The 17,932-nt window shown below is 31.7% G+C and overlaps 3 protein-coding genes across 4 annotated transcripts; 2 read left to right on the forward strand and 1 right to left on the reverse strand.

Annotated features, from left to right (window-relative positions):
• Positions 1–4,154: 4,154 nt before the first annotated feature.
• On the forward strand, positions 4,155–8,142 carry LOC137815009 (uncharacterized). The gene is made up of 2 exons (XM_068618013.1): positions 4,155–4,417; positions 6,886–8,142. The coding sequence occupies exon 2, from the start codon at positions 6,956–6,958 to the stop codon at positions 7,967–7,969; it is 1,014 nt and encodes a 337-aa protein (XP_068474114.1). The 5' UTR covers positions 4,155–4,417; positions 6,886–6,955; the 3' UTR covers positions 7,970–8,142.
• Positions 8,143–9,702: 1,560 nt separating this feature from the next.
• Positions 9,703–12,795, reverse strand: LOC137815006 (thylakoid lumenal 15 kDa protein 1, chloroplastic). Of its 2 annotated transcripts, none has more exons than XM_068618009.1 (8): positions 12,629–12,795; positions 12,413–12,549; positions 12,211–12,306; positions 11,671–11,743; positions 11,508–11,569; positions 10,790–10,871; positions 10,032–10,092; positions 9,703–9,952 (listed from the first exon to the last, which is right to left on the reverse strand). In XM_068618009.1, exons 1-8 carry the CDS (start codon positions 12,735–12,737, stop codon positions 9,901–9,903), a joined length of 672 nt encoding a protein of 223 aa, XP_068474110.1. In that variant the 5' UTR covers positions 12,738–12,795; the 3' UTR covers positions 9,703–9,900. The 2 variants fall into 2 exon arrangements, with proteins under 2 accessions (XP_068474110.1, XP_068474109.1); XM_068618008.1 differs by having other exon boundaries at positions 12,413–12,547; positions 12,621–12,755.
• A 963-nt stretch (positions 12,796–13,758) lies between these two features.
• Positions 13,759–17,930, forward strand: LOC137815008 (tropinone reductase homolog At5g06060-like). Its single transcript, XM_068618012.1, has 5 exons — positions 13,759–13,929; positions 14,022–14,229; positions 16,224–16,440; positions 16,550–16,656; positions 17,461–17,930. The coding sequence occupies exons 1-5, from the start codon at positions 13,835–13,837 to the stop codon at positions 17,653–17,655; spliced, it is 822 nt and encodes a 273-aa protein (XP_068474113.1). The 5' UTR covers positions 13,759–13,834; the 3' UTR covers positions 17,656–17,930.
• The last annotated feature ends 2 nt before the right edge of the window (positions 17,931–17,932 follow it).

Below are 17,932 nucleotides of genomic sequence, written 5' to 3' on the forward strand. Positions count from 1 at the left end.
CTTCAAAAAATGTATAACTCTTGAATACAAACTCAATTTAAAACATACTTAATAAATCAAGTTAAACTGTTTAGCTAATGTGAATATTTTTTACCATACACAATGTTTCATAGTCATATAAAATTATAACCTAATCCTAATTTTCATCATCATTCAATTTATGATTTTTGTACACAGTTAGAAACTTTCAAACATCATTAACTTTCCTTATCTTAAATTATTATAAGAAATCAAGACAACAAAAATTATCTAATCTACAAAGTTTAAATATGACTTTTATCAATTTAAAGATTCTAGTTATAGTTAGCAATCAGTCCAAAGTTAGGTTATCTAAGAAAATACATTTCAACAACTCTCACATGCATGTTATAGAGAAAAAAAGGAAAAAAAATGAAGAATGTGAAGAAAATAAATCTTAACCAAAATGAACAAAAGTCTTGAAGTTATATTTCCTCATAACTAGCATGCAAGATGAATTATATGGAGAAAGGTTGATTTGTCGTTGAAAAAAAATAGAAGAATAAAGAATGCCAATATTTAGAGGTGAAGGAATGTTTTTAGTTAGAGAATACAATAATTAATGTTATAAAGCGATTGTGATTAGAGGTAGTAAATTAAGCTTAAATTCGTGAGTCGATTTAGTTTATTATGGGTTCAAGTCGGACTGAGTTGAAAATATACAATTTTTTTTTAAATATGAGTTAATTTTGAAATTGACTCACTTAATTGATGAGTTGAATGGATTCAATATTTGATGTGAGTTAACTTGTAGTTCATCAACAACATTTTTTTTATTGTATTTTTTCATTACTTTTAATTATGTAGGCTAACAATTTAGTATTTCAAAATATTTGAAGGTTGTTCAACAATGTTTGCACGGGTTAGATGTCTAATTTATTTTTTTTTGTCAAATTATATAAGTTGAAACTTTGATTCTTCACTTACTATAGTATCACTTTTGAATTGAGGTTAATATTTGATAAGACATGTTAACATTTTAACTGTAGTGTTATAAATAGATGAATCGAGTTCATTTGATCTAATTGTATTACAATAAGTTAATATGACAAAATATGTTTAAGTGAGTCAACTCATCAACTCATGAATCAACTTGGGTTATATTAACTCACTAAAAAGTAAATCGAGTTAAGTTAACTCATTTTTAGCCCAACTAACCTGTGAGTTAAGTTGACTCACTTTGACATTTCTATGTAATAGTCCATTCATTTATTAAACTAACACTTTCATCATATTATTTATTTCAAATTGAATAATCTATTTTATTTGATCTCCATATCTAATACACACAACTAAGTGTCCACACTAACTATTTAGGATATTATTCTCAAGTAAAACATACAACTAATGCAATTTCATAAATACTTTAAAAATAAATTAAATAAGTTAAATTTAAATAAAAATATGTATTATTGTCTAATTACTCCTTTTTAAGTAAGTTACACAATTATTTTATTAAAAAAAAATTCTTACCATTTTAATTTAGTCCGATTGCAAAGTTTAGACCATTTTGATTGGTATGCAAGGTCTAGACTAAATCTCAATTTTAAAATTCATGGAAGCCGTACACAAAGAGGTTTCTAACTTTTTATAGTCTTGCTGCGATGATTAAAAAATATTACTACGTTAATTACTTGAGTAAAAAAACATATTCAAATAAATAAATCTTAATTTTAATATTTTTAATAGCATCAATTTTGAAGAGACAAAATACCAAATTGAATGAAAATTTTAAAAACTTGTTAATCTATATAGTAGATGATTGTTTGCATTTTTTTAAACTTCATGAATATTTAATTCATTTAAAGGTATTAAATATATTTTTTAAGTTAGTACTATATGATAAATAATTTCCACATAAATATTTTGTTGGATAACAGTTGTGATTTAATAATAAGAAATAGTTGGACAGAACACACAGGTACAAGTCCACGTGCAACTTGTCGAATGCTCTATCTCTCTGTTAATCGTTACGTCCACAAATAACAAATATCACCGTTACAATTTCTAATTTATAGTTTCTGATGAATTTTTAAAATTAACACTTTTATTTTTACTTCGGAAAAATTAATATTCATCATGCATGTATATAGGAGCTTTAAACAAGATTTTTATAATATTTTATTCATAAATATAAATTTAAAATTTTGCTAAAAAATCTGGAATGCATGATTTATGGGAGATTTTACTTTGTTTTAGGTTAATCTAACTCAAATTACACTGTCAAAGGGTTAAGGAGAAAATATACCAACTAAATAATGAATACAGTTATTTTCGAGTTTCAGTTTATATATAATAGTACACTATAAAAAATTTAAAATAGAAATTAATTTTATAGATAAAAGAATAATTAATATATTAACTAAATTAAAAATTATTTTATAAATAAAAAAATTATTAGCATCTAAATTGTTTTTTATTATTAATAAAAAATTATAAAATATTTTTAAATTAATATCAATTTTTATAAAGTAATTTTTAAATTAATATATAACCAATAGTTAATGAGATTTTATCTATTAATTACTTATATTTTAATTTAGTCTCTATATATTAATTTTTTAGAAACTAATTTATAATTTAAAATATTAGTTACACAAATTTTATTAACTAATTTAAATATTAATTTAAAAGTTATTTTATAAAATTTTATTAATAGAAAAAATCATTTTAAATATCAATAATTTTTTAATTTAATCTTTTCATTAGTATAATAGGTTTCCATTTTGTCTGTTCTTATAATTATTTATGAATAGGTATAGTTTATCTATGTATCATTTATGTATAGTCTATCTATGTATCATTTTCGTTAACACATGAACTTTGGTCTAGTTCTCCGTATTTTTGTATTTTCTTTTTTTTAATAATAATTTTTTCATGTGATGACAAATTATTGTTGTTACTTGAGGTGTCAGCCCAGTGATGTCTAATATGAAAACTTTTATTTTAAATTTATTTTATAATTTAAGTAATATAATAATTAATTATTTTAATCTATAAAATTAATTTCTATTTTAAATTTTTATTGAATTAATTAATATACTATAACTTGATTTCCCAAAAATAAAATATTGACTGTACCTTTTACAAAATGTTCTTCCTATAAATTAACCTAACTCTTAAATAAAGCAAATAAGAAACATTGTTTACATTTTCAAAATATTAGTAATATTAAAGGCATTTAATATTTTATTCAATATTTTCTTGAGTTAGTATATAAAAAGATGCAAAAAACTATAAAATGATTACCCAGTCTTTTATTTCCCAAATACAATTATGCAAAATGCATGCACACCTTGTTTTGGAGTTTTTTCCTTTTTCCAATGTTTAAGAAAAAATGGGTAAATGCAATGAATTTAATCTCACAATTGCCCAGAAAAAGTGTTGGATATGATTATATGGGGAATGGAAATTTGGAATAGTCATAGCCATTGGCGGTTCATGTAAAAGACACAAACAACAAAGAAAAACCAAAAATGTTACTTTCATAACCAAATATTAAGCAAAAATATTATTTTAATACTTGAAAATATTTAAAATTATGATGTCATATAATATTTTATTTTAATTAAAAATTATTTTTTCTTCAATTATAATTTAATATAAGATTACCAATATATCACACTCTTATATTACTTCAATTTTAACATTGCATAAATATATTATTTTTATTAAATATTGAAGGGAGAATTTGTTGTATATAATAATCTTACATGATTAGATTAAGATGTTGTAATTTATGTACTAAGTAAACTACATTAACTGTGTTTGAGATTTTGTGAGATTATATGAGTTTTTATTTATTTTTATGTATTTACAGTAATCTCTTATGTAAAGATTTATGTAGTAATGTTTTTTAGAAATATAAGTGGTAGGATTTTTTTTTAAAGAATTAGGAGGTGTAAAAATTAGACAATATTTATGTAATATTAGAAAATTTCAGAGGTGATTAATGTATTTTGTAGTTTGCAAAATATTAATAATATTAATATTTATTTACTATAAGAAGGATTAGTTTTAATAATTAAAAATATGGTAGGAAGATTCAGATTTTTTTTAAAGAAAAGATGGAAGAAAAAGAAGAAAAGGTATATGGAAATTGAGGAAGTGTAGGTCCTACAAAGTAAATAATGAAAGTTATATTAGAGGAGGAATCACTGAGTTTCCAACGTGGAAGTGCAGAAGAAGCAGAGAGAAAGAGAAGAAGAAGAGAGGAAGAAAAAGGGGAAACACAAAGAAAAAGACAAAAGAAAAAGAGGAAGATCGATCGAGATCTCCCTTGCGTTCCTCACAGTTGATGAAATTGTAGAGGAGAACGAGAGAAACTCAACGGTATCACAAGTTTCAGGTTTCAGCACATCCAATTTTTTCGGATTGGAGGTGGAAGAAGATCGAAGTGGTGAGGGATTTAGATATTAAACTTTAATTTATTGCTGTTTCTATTCATTTGTGGAGTTGGATTCGCTGAATTGCTTCTGTATGTTTGGTTTTGGTAAACTAGGGTTTTGAAAGGGAATCGTGTTTCTTGCGGAGTTTTCTGTGATAAATAAGCTGTTGGATCGAGTTGTGTAGTTTTTCAAATAGAGGGGTTGAGAGGATTGAGAAATTTCAAGACTTGTGAAAGTTTAAAGATTTTTACTGACAAAGTGTTTGGCAGAAGTTCAGCCTTCAATTCATGCCATAAACTGTGGTTTAAGCGTGGATTTTGAAACAAGATTTAATTTGTCTTTAAATTTCAAGAATGAGATCTATGATGCTTGGTTTGAAGTTGAAATAATTTCTTTTAAAAAAATTTATGCTTTAGATGCTGAAAGGGGATACTTTGTTTGAAATTTTTTTAATGAACTATGTAACCGGATAATTTCATTAGCATACAACAAAATTCAAAGCAAATTTGACAACATGATTATCTGCTATAAGTTTTGGAGTCAACCTATTTTAAAAGAGAATAATTAAGTTGTACAGATGATTTTGAAAGCTTTTTAATGAAGTATCTAACCGGAAAATTTCATTAGCATGCAACAAAATTCATAATAAATTTGAGAACATGATTATCTGCTGTAAGTTTTGATGAGTCAGCCGATTTTAAAAGAGAATAACATAAGCTTTACAAATGATTTTGAAGTGGAAACAACTTTAATTGGAAGCTTACATACAGTTGTTTGACCCTGAAAATTTTCAAAATGTGTTGATAACTATAGAATTCCCTCTAATTGTAATTTCTTGAACTTAACTTTTTGGTTCAGTATTTTGATAAAACCATGTCTAATGTGATTGCTCATAAATAACATGAGTTTGGAAAATTGGTTTTTGAATGAATCAGAGGGATTTTTAAGACATTTAGTCTATTGAGTTTTGAAATTCTTCAACCACGGGGATTCCTCCTGGTGCATAAAATGCAGACACTAGTCTTGCCGAATTCTCATGTAGATCAATCTACTTTGAAGGATCATAACTTTAGTAAAGGAACTCCAATTTGTGTGATCCTGAGCTTGTTGGAAAGCTTAGAAAATCTAGCTTCTTGTGGTAGAATCTCAAACATGATCCATTTTGATTCAGTTCCACAATAGGAGCGGAGTAGTTTAGTAAGGCTTCCAATTTATTGCTATATTTTACGTCATAGGATATGTTGACTCGTATATTTTAAAATTTGCATGCTGTAGTCTATGATATATAAAAAAATGTGTTTTATTCAATATGTATTGAGAATACTGCACTGGCACAAAGTTTTTGTGCTGTAGTAACAAAGTGTCAAAGTGAACAGATATGGTATGAAGTTGTTGAGATGTGATACCTTACATCACTTGTTATTGTCCAGGATTTGTTTGAATGCAGTTTTTCACGGGGTGTATGTTAGAACAGCGGCTTTTGCTGAAACAGAGACAATAAAAATGACATAATCTGCCTTACCATAGTATTTTTATGTAAGCCACTGGGTGAACAGATCCTTTTGAGAAAACTATTGGGTGAATGGATCCCTGACATTATTCTAAAATACAGGGTTAACGGACCCTAGATTGTGATAAGCATGTTGAGTTGAGCTTGCCAATTTATTACTTGCTCAGTTGTTAATCTCTTGCTTATTATGGTATATATAATTATGCATGCGATGGTGGTATTATTGATGCTTTGAATTTTGCATAGTTATAACGAGAATTGAGGACATAGCTATTTTATTTCGAAATTTTTTATAATAATGAGTTTATGAGAAAATGATAGGAAAATGTATAATTATTTGAATGCTTACATGTATGTGGGTATTTTGGGCTGACCTCGCTGTGTCTTAGTAGACTCCTTTTCTATTAGGGATGTGAAGAATGTTTTATCATTCCAATTTTATTTTATAAAGATTATAATAGTTTTTTCAACCCTTTTGTTATAAATTGCTATAGAATTTGATATGATTGATTTTGTTTTGAAAACTTAATGTCACGAAGAAGGTTATTATCAACCTTGGGAAAGTCTCTCGTAAAATGGGTGGAAATAAGGTTTGGATTTACTCTAATCTTGTCTAGTCATGGACACTGGCATTCAAGCAACAACTTACACTGGTGCATATGTTTTTAAGGTCTTGTGTGCATAACTTATATATTTTTTGTAAACCAAGTCCTGCCATGGAGTCTTCTTAATGATAACTATTGTACTTTCAAAATTTACATGATGTTTTGGAATGAAATTTGTTTGTCGAATTATTATGAATATGAATGCCAGGTGTATTGTCTTTTAGGTTCTGTTGTTTTACACATGGATGACTGTTTGCTGATCAAAATTTTTTCACTGATGTCTTATGTATTTGACATGAGTTTTTCCAGTACATGTATTGATGTCCAATTCAGTTTTGCTCATGTTGATGCTACCTGTATGTAGGATTCTAGTTGGTTCAGTTATTCTTCTGGGTGTTAAAGTCTGTGTATTCACAAAGTATTGACAGTTCAAGATGCCAAAGGAGAGAAGGGCTAGGTCTTTGTCACATGAAAGTAGCAGAGCATCACCTTACCCAAGCAGCTCTAGTCGTGTTGGAAGATCTGCTCTTAGAGAGTCAGAGGAAAACGCTAAAGAATGGGAAGAAGCTAGATGCCCAGTGTGCATGGAACACCCTCACAATGCTGTTCTCCTCATATGTTCATCCCATGAGAAAGGATGCCGCCCTTACATGTGCAACACCAGCTATCGCCACTCAAACTGTCTTGATCAGTTCCGCAAGTCATTTGCTGAGACCACATCAACCATTTCTCAAGTAGAAAGTCAAATTTCTAACACTGTCGATAGTATAATTGATGTGCCAGAAGACAGAAATGAGGAAGGGACTGTCCAAAGTGGAAGTGGAATTGATGTACCGGAAGACATAAATGAGGTGACTGTCCAAACTAGAATTGATGTGCCTGAAGACAGAAGTGAGGGTTTGGTTACAATGCAAGCCTTATCCTGTGAGAATGAGGCAAAGTCAAAGTTAGTATGCCCTCTATGTAGGGGCCAAATAAAAGAGTGGAAAGTAGTGGAGGCGGCTCGACATTTTATGAATGAAAAATCAAGGAGCTGTTCTTGTGAGACTTGCAACTTCAGTGGCACATACCCAGATCTTAGAAAGCATGCAAGACTTGAACATCCTCTTGAGCGCCCATCCGCAGTAGACCCAGAGCGTCAGCGCACCTGGAGGAGGTTGGAGCGCCAGAGGGATCTTGGGGATCTCCTTAGCACACTTCAAACTTCATTTGGGGTTGATGATCCCATAGATGATGGTGGTCTGCTAGCTGTGTTTTTCCTCATTCTTCAACCTGCTTCTGTGTCCAGGGGTACCACACTCCAGATGCGAATAAGGAGACCCGCCACACTCTGGGGGGAAAATTATGATGGACAATCTGGATCTGATGATGCAAACGAATCTTCAGATGGAGGCTCTGATAATAGACCTCATCGTGGTGGTCGGGGACAGCGGACACCTCCGCCGTGACTTACAAATTATTGATGATCCTGGCTTGCTCTTCTCTCACCCTTTTCTGCCTTCTGCAGATGCTCATGAATACACGTCGGTTATTAATTGTTTCAGTATATTTAATATTTCTGCCATCCTTCCCAGGGATTCTGAACGATTGAGCTTGAAATAAAATTTACCGTTGTGCCATAGCCTTTCTTTATTAGCTCATCTTGCTTCTTTCTTCTTGCTTCTTGCTACATGCAAGGTAAAAAAAGAAGAGCAAAACATATTGTGAGGTGTGATGTGGAACCTGGCTTTTAAGTTTGAGCAGGAACAAGTTTGTTTAGTTCAATGACTGGGCTAGCTGGAGTATCAGAAGAGAATATCAGTGAGTATTTTTTTTTTACTGAATCATGAAAGATTTATGATGAATGATTTTTGGGTATAAATTAAAAGAGCAATTGATATTAAGAGTCGAATTTTTGTACTCGTGGTACTTTGTTCTAACTTCATTCTGTATGAAGCCAATGTAATCGTCGAAATGAATTATTTGTATAAAATAGATTAAGTTTATAAATTTCATATAAATGAAAGATTAGTTGATATTTTATCAGATTTTACTTTGATGGATAATATATTCTTTAAAATATACGTAAATGACTAATTTATGTAAAATATGCACAACTACAAAGATAATATATCTACTCCTCAAATAATTGAATTAATTCATATATTTATAACATGTTCCTAAGTGCTGAATAAGTTGATTTCGTATATTTTTTTAAGAAAAGAAATTATCAGTGATATAAACGTAAAAGCTTAAAACATGTTGGGAATTATTTTTATCAATAAACTAGGAATGTTGTTTATATAATTTTGATGTTTAATAGTCTGGAGATGGCTATAGGGGGAACAACCTCAATTAGAACAAAAAAAAAAAAAACTCAGTTATTTCGGAAGCAAAAGGTAACATTGTGTGGCAAACAAAAAATAAGGTGGAACTGGAATCAAAGGTGGTTGCAACAGTAACAGTGAAATCGTGTTTTTACTAAATGAGTCCATGGACATGTGCATGAACATGGACGTATATTGTGTGAATGTCATTTCTTTTTCCATGCAATGGAATGAGTGTGTTTTCCTCTTTTGGTGATTTCATTATTATACCTGCCCTCCATAATTTAGGGTGGTGCCAAATGGGTGTGGCATTTGACAACACCTTTAAATATATTTTCTGAGTGAAACTTTTCTGTGTGAAGGGAAGGAGAGAGACCAGTATAACATTTGGTTTCTCAATAATAGTGCTTCATGCGAAGGCATAGAACTTGCCAAATAACACATACAACAACTTACTAGTTTGTAATTGATAAAATGAATTTGGAGACATATTTTAGTAAGGCAACACAATCCTATCCAACATCTTTTTTTCACAATATTCTTTAAAGTGTAAACTCCTTCATCTCTAGTTTGACTTCTATATTTTGCAACCATATTCACATTTAACTTTTCCAATCCAATTCATTGTGTTTAGGAAAGGAAAAAAATTTATATTCATAAACTAAAATGTGTATGCACAAGTTAAAAAAAGTTAGAAAAATGATATGAAATAAATTAACTTATACATAATAAAACAAATTTTAAATAACGAAAAAGCTACTTTTTCTCGATTGAGAAATGTATTCAAAATAGACCCTCAGTCTTACGCAAGGCTACTCCATGTATTCCAAAGTGTATATTATATATGAAAGGAGTTCAGCTATTGCACAAATAGGTATGGCTACGAGCATAACATCACAATCTTATTGTCAAGTGTATGGTGAATGGAAATTTGGAGTAATCTAGATTTGGTGCTTTGTATTACAAGATTCCAACAACATGGCACAGACTGCGTAGAGGATAATGGAGATACAAATATTTAGTGCATGTATTTTGAAGGTCTTGGGAGTGAGTCTTCTTTCAGGAATGTGATACTAATTGCAGAACAATGTATCGCGCGTGGCATTTCCAGTTGTTGGGTTCACTCTGTTACCAGAAACAACTTCGTTACAGATGAAGCATATTTTGACAATAAAACAATCTTAATTTATAGATATAATCTTACCCATCAGCAACTTTGCAGAGGTATTCACGTTGATCTTCTCTTAGTGGTACATCCGTGAAGTCTGATTCCAGCCAAGACACAAACCATCGAATGAAGATGTAAATATTTGTTATTATGGTGTCATCATATCTTAACAAAGTTTATTTACGCTCTTAGCATTATATATAGGTTCAGTTATTACATCAGTTCAAACATATCATAAGTTTCCATGATTACTTCTAAGCATACAGAAACCAACTTATGCAGGTGCACTGTACTACTAATTTCTACACTAACGACTAAACTATACTCTCACATCTGAACTGCATGTTGAGTATGCCAAAAATTTCCAGAAGATATACTACTGATGGACATATTTCATAAAAATAAATACAAAACTAAAACAAGAAAGGGGAGATCATGAAAAATGGAAGCACAGTGCCATTGTCAAGGAGAAGAGAACTTGTCTTTGTGAAGTTTATAATAGACATATTCAGGGTTAGCAGACAAACTAGCTTCCCATTGTTTTTACTACCTTATATGTTCTCTTCTTTCTAGGTTGATTGAAACCCAACACCAATTGTATCATGTATGTCAATAATATACATTCTTTAATTAATTAAGTGGGTAGATTTGGAACTATAGATTAGTAAACTAATCACCAGGCAATACCAATGTAGGACTTCCAATGAATTGAAAGCTATTATCAGAAGTACACTCTTTCACAATCATATTTCCCTTAAAGTCCAATAGTAGCACATTATAGTTTCACTACATACCAGCGCCTGTGATATTGGATCCCTTAAAAGATGTATTTCCTGTTGCAAGTGCACCTTCCAAGTTAGCATTGCTTAAGTTTGCCTGCAGAAAGTGGTCATTCACGCAGAAGACAACCAAAAAGAAATTCGTTAATTACAGTGGACTGGGGGCACATTTTCAACTTAGACTGAAAGAAAGTTTGAAGTTGTTAATGATACATCGTGATATTTTATGTTAACTTGATTGCAACTTCTATGCCATAATAACTGGAAGTGAATTCTTCAAAGAGCAAAAGTGCATTCCGCTAAGTATTCTACAAAAATGAGTTGTTAGAAGAGTCGAGGTTCTTTAGTTGTGATTTCTTTTAGAACATGTTCATCTGCATTCACAATTATATCCCTCATATTTTCATTTGGTCATTTGGTATCGAGTTTTGTCTGTATCTATTTGAAACATTTATAATTTATCTTCAAATAATTTAACAAAAGGACAGTATGAGGAAACATGTAATCATATGTTGAGAAATTTGAGGATTAATTATCTCCCCTCTTGTATAACCCCACTCACACAATTTCCCTATTTTTGGTTGATACGAGTACAATACACAACACAACAAACAAAGGGCATATCAACACGGAGTAAGAATCTCAAGATGGTCTTGGACAAAGGATTAGATATTAAATTCCCATTAGATTCTAGCTTAGTGAAATCACCCTAATAATACTGGAGCACAATTACCTTCGTCACATTAGCCAGGGAAAAATCTGCATTTCGAAGATCAGCATCCGAAAGATCAGCACCTGAAAAAGACAGCAGATGGGGAGAGAATGAATGTGAATTTTAAACAGGATTCGAAATGTTTACATTACATTCATTATTATAACATTAGTGTTGGACAAACCTGTTAAATCAGCATCAAAGAAGCTAGCACCTATTAACTTTGCACCTTTAAAATTGGTTTGTCTCAGTATTGACTGTAACAGGCAATGTTAGTTAACTTGTTAATTTTTTTCATCAAAAGCACACATTTGAATGATTCCAGCATCAAATTTCAAATCAATTTAGTTTTAAACAGGGTTTCGTGAGAAAATTATATATGCACTTGCAGTGTAAAAAGTTTTCATACTATGATTCAATTAGACATTGTCATCTGGTAAGTTTATCAACTTCATGCAGAAACTACTCAAAGTCAAGCTTATCCTGATTTTTAATTAGTTAACAATGTAAAAATCTTTTGCAGTACAGAAATTAAACTTGAATTTAATTAGAATGTCATACAATAATGGGTTGTTACTTTGGATAAGACTGTTTTATTTTTAATGATTACTTTAAAAGTTAATTTGATTTAAAAAATTACGTTGACAGATAAAATGTATTAAATTAAAACTAAACTCATTTAAAAATTAAAAACAAAGGGGAAAACAGAAAAAAAAAGCTACACCGTTTTGAAGTCTTGTTTGATCAGAGTCTTGCCACTGAAGTCCTTCCCAGTGAGATCTTGTCCCCTTGTCACTTCTTGCCCATATGGCCCTCCACCCTGAATTCACCACACCCATCATTCATCAACTCAAAAAGCCTTTAACTTGAGTAACTGGGGTTGAAATTCTCATCTACAAACTACAAAATGTTGAGTTATTGATTACCCTGAATGCAAGTGCGGGATCAACAAAGATGAAAGAAGCAGAGAGGAGAGCAGCGAGGGTGGCAGCAGACACGGAGCCACCCAATGAAAATGTGAGTTTCTGAGATGGCTGGCGACTTTGCTTTGCGTTGAATCCCTGTGAAATGAAGGCGAGGGAATTACGCAGTTGAAGTAGAATAAGAGAGAAACAGGTAGAGTAGTATACGAACCAGAAGAGGAAGAGGAAGAGGAAGATGAAGAAGAGTGGAAGATTTGAAATTGGAGTTTGAGAGAGAAAGACGTGGCTTAGAAGTGGAACACAAGGAGACGTTGAGAACAAGAGCCATTTCTTGCAGATGCAGCTGTGATAGGTACCATCTCGCATGTGGATAATATTATTTTTCTCCACTCACCTAAACTATTCCAAAATCTCTTTTAATTGTAAAAAACATTTCAATCAACTCACAAAAATTTGAAAAAATAGTTAATTTATTTAATGAGATTATATTATATTTCTTAAGATTATACTTATTGATAAGATGCTTCTAACCTATGAAATTCATACACTTCTCTTAAATAAAGTGTCGATGTCAATACTTGTATCGGACACCGACATTCGTATGACACCTGTATACGTGAAATGTTCAATTAAAAAAGTATTTGTTAGATTTCTGATAATTCTAATACAGTTCTAACACAATTTTAAAAAAAATACATTAATTTTCTAAAAATTTAAATTTTATTGTATAAATTGTTATTATGATTATAAAAATAAGAAACAAATCTTTGTGAACCAGTCATGAAAAAACATCTTTTTCCTCAAAAATATAATCTAAAACATATTTGTGCACATAAATCTTTATTGTCAATTTATATAATTCATAATTATATAATATATATATCCGTGTTCCCATATCTTACATTTTAAAGATTTTACGTATTTTCGTGTCTGTATAGGTGTCTATCATTTTTTATGCTCCAGATATTTTCATTAAATATATAAATACTTAGTAAGTTTCACTAGGATAAAGAAAAAAATTATAATAATTACAATCAAAGCCCTTTCATAAACTAAAATATATCACAGACTCAACATATTACTTATAAACATATTTTTACAATACTTATAAAGAACCTCTCAACTAGTAAGGGAAGACTTAATTTATTAATTTAAACCCTAAATTTTTTTAATCTTAAAAATTTTAAAAGAAAAAAAAATCCATACATAAGTCTTTCAAACTTCTACTTTTGTAAAAAAAAATTATAAGATCATCTTTTTATTTAAAAAATCACTTTCAAAAACTGCATTTATTGTTTAAGCTATATTTTTCCTTAAATATTTAACTATATAATAAAGATCACGGGTGAAGAACGCTCTGTCAACTTCAAGAAAATTTCCATTACGAATTTCCAAACGCGCTTCTAGAATAAAAAACAGAGGAAAATGGCAGAGCCAGAAATCAGCAACAGTAAGAGAGGAGGAAGATGGTCTCTCAGTGGAATGACGGCTCTTGTCACCGGCGGCACCCGTGGGATCGGGTTGGTTTTCATCTCAACGCACCTTCTCTTTTATGATTCTTCATTTCGCTTTTGCTTTCTTCTGATAATTCGTTTGTTTCAAACTGTTTTAGGCACGCCATAGTGAGTGACTTGGCCGCGTTTGGCGCGGCTGTGCACACTTGTTCGAGGACCCAAACAGAGCTCAACAAGTGCTTAGAAGAGTGGCAAAATCTGGGATTTAAGGTTACTGGATCGGTGTGTGACGTGTCCTCGCCGCCTCAGAGAGAGAATCTTATTCAGGAAGTAGCATCCACCTTCAATGGCAGGCTTAACATCTATGTAAGCTTGTTCTACTCATAATGTTGAGCTCATGCTTTCGATTATATTGTATTTATAAGTATGTGTACAAGTAGTAAATTGACAAGAAAAGAAAGTCAAGAAGATAAAGAATGATTTCGGGTTGCAGAGATTCAAGATAGAAGTCATCTTGATTCAATAAGGTTGTGTTGATGCTTTGAAGGGTGAGACGAACGTACCAACGTCTATGACTCAAGAGGAGAAGACTAATAAGGTTGTGCCAATCAAGAGAGCAAGGAGCGCCAAAATCCTGTGTCTTGGTGATAAGGTACTGAGATAAGTCACGCAGAAGATTGTTGTCGACGTAGGTGAAGCTTGATTCATTATATATGACCAAGTTGTTGCCACACATGAAGCAACAATTGTATTCGTTCAAAATGACTGAATTAAGAATGATGGTGGAACAACTAAGATTTCAACAAGATATTGGACGACTTGGGAGAATATTGAGGGGAATTTGGGGGATGAGGATTAGGATTTAGTTATGCTTTGACAGTAGCTTAATGATGTCCACCAACTGTCTATACCTCTTACACGAGAAGGTCCAAACATGCAGAGGTTGACTCCAGTTATCAACTTACGCGTGATAAGGAGGTGAGGATAGTCAAATCTAAATAGAGGTTTTGCATATGTTGACCTTATCAGTTATGCTTTGACAACAACTAAGGAGATAGACGGTTCAAAACCTAAAAGCTTTCAGGAGGCTATAGAAGGTTCAAAAGGTTAGCAGTGGCAAGTTGCCATGGAAGAGGAAATTGAATCTTTGAGGAAGAACCACACGTGGATGCTTGTTGATCTACCAAGAAACCTGAAGGAGGTAGCATCCAAGTGGGTGTTCAAGAAGAAGGAGGGAATACCAAGTATGGAGAGATTCAAGGCTAGACTAGTGGTGAAAGGTTATACATAAGTGGAGGGAGTCAATTATAATGAGATATCCTTACCTGTGGTAAAGCATTGTTTCATAAGGATTTTAATGTCTATTGTTAACTGGTACAATTTGGTGTTAGAACAGTTAGACAGTAAGACAACGTTTTTGCATGGTATTCTGGAGGAAACTGTTTATATGTAACAATCTGAGGGGTTTGTTCAAGAGGGAGAGAAGGTCTGTTTCTTGGAAAAATCTTTGTATGGCTTGAAATAGAGTCCAAGGCAATGTACAAGACATTTGAGGTCTTTCTAAGGCAAACAGGTTCCAGAGCTGCAGCTATGATATCTGTGTATACATCCTCAAAAAAGAAAAAGAATTTGTAGTGTTTTTACTCTTATATTGTGGATGATATTCTTATTGCCAGCCAATATAAAGATGAATTAGAAGAGATCAAAAGAAAATTAAGTTCAAAGTTTGAAATGAAGGATCTTGGTCCCGCAAGGCATCTACTAGGGATGGACATGCAGACGGACCAGACGGTTGGGATATTGCATTTGCCTCAGCAAGGGTACTTGCAAAAGGTGGTTGAGAGGTTTATGACGCATGAATCTAAACCTATGGGGAAGCCTTTGAACATCATATGAAGAAGAAAAGTATGCTCTGTATGCTAAGTTCCAAGTACTGAGGAGGAAAAGATGAAGAAGAAGACTACCCGTATGCTAATGTAGTTGGTAGCATCATGTATAGTATGGTCTGTAGTAGGTCGGATTTGCCTCATGTTGGTAGTGTTGTTAGTAGGTAATAGATCCTGAATTATCTTCTGCTACTCCTTCTATATAGAGTTTTTGTGAACTTTGTCAAGATACTAAAATAGTGAGAGTTCTCTGCATATAGATCTTTTTCTTGCTTTGTTAGTGTTGAGAACCCAACAATATTGTTTATAGTCAGGTATGTTTTATTCAGTAGACTTTAACAATACCTACAAATGCTCCCAATTTGAGATCATAAACTTCCATTACTTGTTAATGATTCACTTTCAAAGTAGTCTCCCTCCATTTAATTTACTTCTCCTTAATCAGACATATGCATGACTTTTGCTTTATTTTAGGTGAACAACGTTGGAATAAACTTTAGAAAGCCAACAATTGAGTACAGTACTGACGAATACTCACAGCTGATGGCAGTTAATTTAGACTCCTCATTCCATCTGTGCCAACTTGCATATCCTCTTCTGAAAGCATCTGGAAAGGGAAGCATTGTGTTCATTTCGTCGGTTGCTGGTGTGGTCAGCTTGGGTACTGGAGCTGTCTATGCAGCAAGTAAAGGTGAGTGCCATCATCAAGTCTTTTCTTTCATGAGCAACTTATCATTAAAATTTTATCCCAAACAAAGAAATATACTTATACTTTTGCTCCACTGATTTTTCTTTTTCAGCCGCAATTAATCAGCTTACAAAAAATCTGGCATGTGAATGGGCAAAAGACAACATAAGGAGCAACTGTGTTGTACCGTGGGCTACTAGAACCTCGCTTGTAGAACATGTAGTTTACTTGATCCCATTTTTTTTATTTCTTTTGGCTGTTCTCCTCTCTACCAAAGCCTTAAAACAATATTAATATGCAGACTCGACATTAGCAAACCATCCAAGTCCTGCAAGATTGGGAAAATGTTTGTCAAGTACTGAACTAAGTTTACCACTTTCAGAACCATAAAAAAATGGACATGTTAATTGACATTCACTATAAGCTTCACCAAATAATTGCATGTCATATACTATTGACTCCCATTATCATAAAACCAACATAGTGAACCCTTTCCAATCTATAAGGTCTGCTTGTGGATTGATGGATAAATGAATTACTCTGGCTATCAAGTATTTCCTGTTGTGTCTGACATGAAGCTAACACTTATGTATTTGATTGTGTTTAATTTTTCTATTTCATAAAATTCCTGACTTACTAAGTACTGCTAGCTAGGCATTCATTAAGGTAGATTTTGAAGTTGATAATATTACAGAGCCAATCTATATCCTAGCAGAACTTTTGTTAGTTTTTCTGCTTGGAAATTTTATGTTTATTATATTCAGATAATGGACTAATGCATCATCAAGAAAATCGTTTTATTCATTGTTTTGGCAATTGAAGTTTGAACCAGAGGTAGAGTGTGGCAGATATTTTGAAAATAGAACACAACCAGGCATGAAGTTAAACAGTAATACTTTTTTATTGCACTAAAAGAAATAGAATGTGAAAGTGTTGAAATGAGTATATTACTACTGGTGTTTATCTTTGTTAGATGATGTTGGCAATGTGTTTGATCTAACTTGATTTTTTTCTTTTTGGTAGTTGTTGAAAGACCTAAAGTTTGTGGATGAAATTTTGTCCCGTACTCCAATTAAGCGTATAGCAGAACCTGAAGAAGTGTCTTCCTTGGTGACTTTCCTTTGCTTGCCTGGTGCTTCTTACATCACTGGACAAGTTATATGTGTTGATGGAGGATTAACAGTAAATGGATTTCAACCCAGCATAAGAATTACCTGAAAACACTATTTGGAACAAATGATTCTCATTTGATCACGAATAAGTGTGAGAAGTGATGTGCAGTTTGGTTTTCTCTCCCTTCTAGTTGCATACCAGAATACATGGTCTTGTTCAATTCATTAGCAGGGAAATGACACTTTCTTTAAATAGTACTGATATGTTGACAACAATTTTGCATCAGATTCCAACTCAAAAGAGAAATAACTTTTTTGCTGAAATGGAACAATTTTGAAATTGCATTGGTTAAATAAGAGTTGTAAATGGTTGTCTTTCAATA

The sequence above is a fragment of the Phaseolus vulgaris genome, chromosome 1 (genome assembly GCF_000499845.2).
Source record: "Phaseolus vulgaris cultivar G19833 chromosome 1, P. vulgaris v2.0, whole genome shotgun sequence".
In the NCBI taxonomy this organism is placed as follows: Eukaryota; Viridiplantae; Streptophyta; class Magnoliopsida; order Fabales; family Fabaceae; genus Phaseolus; species Phaseolus vulgaris.

What these genes read in the sequence shown, in the direction of transcription:
- LOC137815009 (XM_068618013.1), top strand. Translation starts at nt 6,956, where the DNA reads ATGCCAAAGGAGAGAAGGGCTAGGTCTTTGTCACATGAAAGTAGCAGA.
- LOC137815006 (XM_068618008.1), bottom strand. Translation starts at nt 12,737, where the DNA reads ATGGCTCTTGTTCTCAACGTCTCCTTGTGTTCCACTTCTAAGCCACGT. An exon ending in TCAAACAAGACTTCAAAACG is followed by an intron (nt 11,744 to 12,210) that starts GTGTAGCTTTTT and finishes TGCCTGTTACAG; the next exon opens with TCAATACTGAGACAAACCAA. An exon ending in CTTTGATGCTGATTTAACAG is followed by an intron (nt 11,570 to 11,670) that starts GTTTGTCCAACA and finishes TGTCTTTTTCAG; the next exon opens with GTGCTGATCTTTCGGATGCT.
- LOC137815008 (XM_068618012.1), top strand. Translation starts at nt 13,835, where the DNA reads ATGGCAGAGCCAGAAATCAGCAACAGTAAGAGAGGAGGAAGATGGTCT. An exon ending in TGTCTATGCAGCAAGTAAAG is followed by an intron (nt 16,441 to 16,549) that starts GTGAGTGCCATC and finishes TTTCTTTTTCAG; the next exon opens with CCGCAATTAATCAGCTTACA. An exon ending in GAACCTCGCTTGTAGAACAT is followed by an intron (nt 16,657 to 17,460) that starts GTAGTTTACTTG and finishes TCTTTTTGGTAG; the next exon opens with TTGTTGAAAGACCTAAAGTT.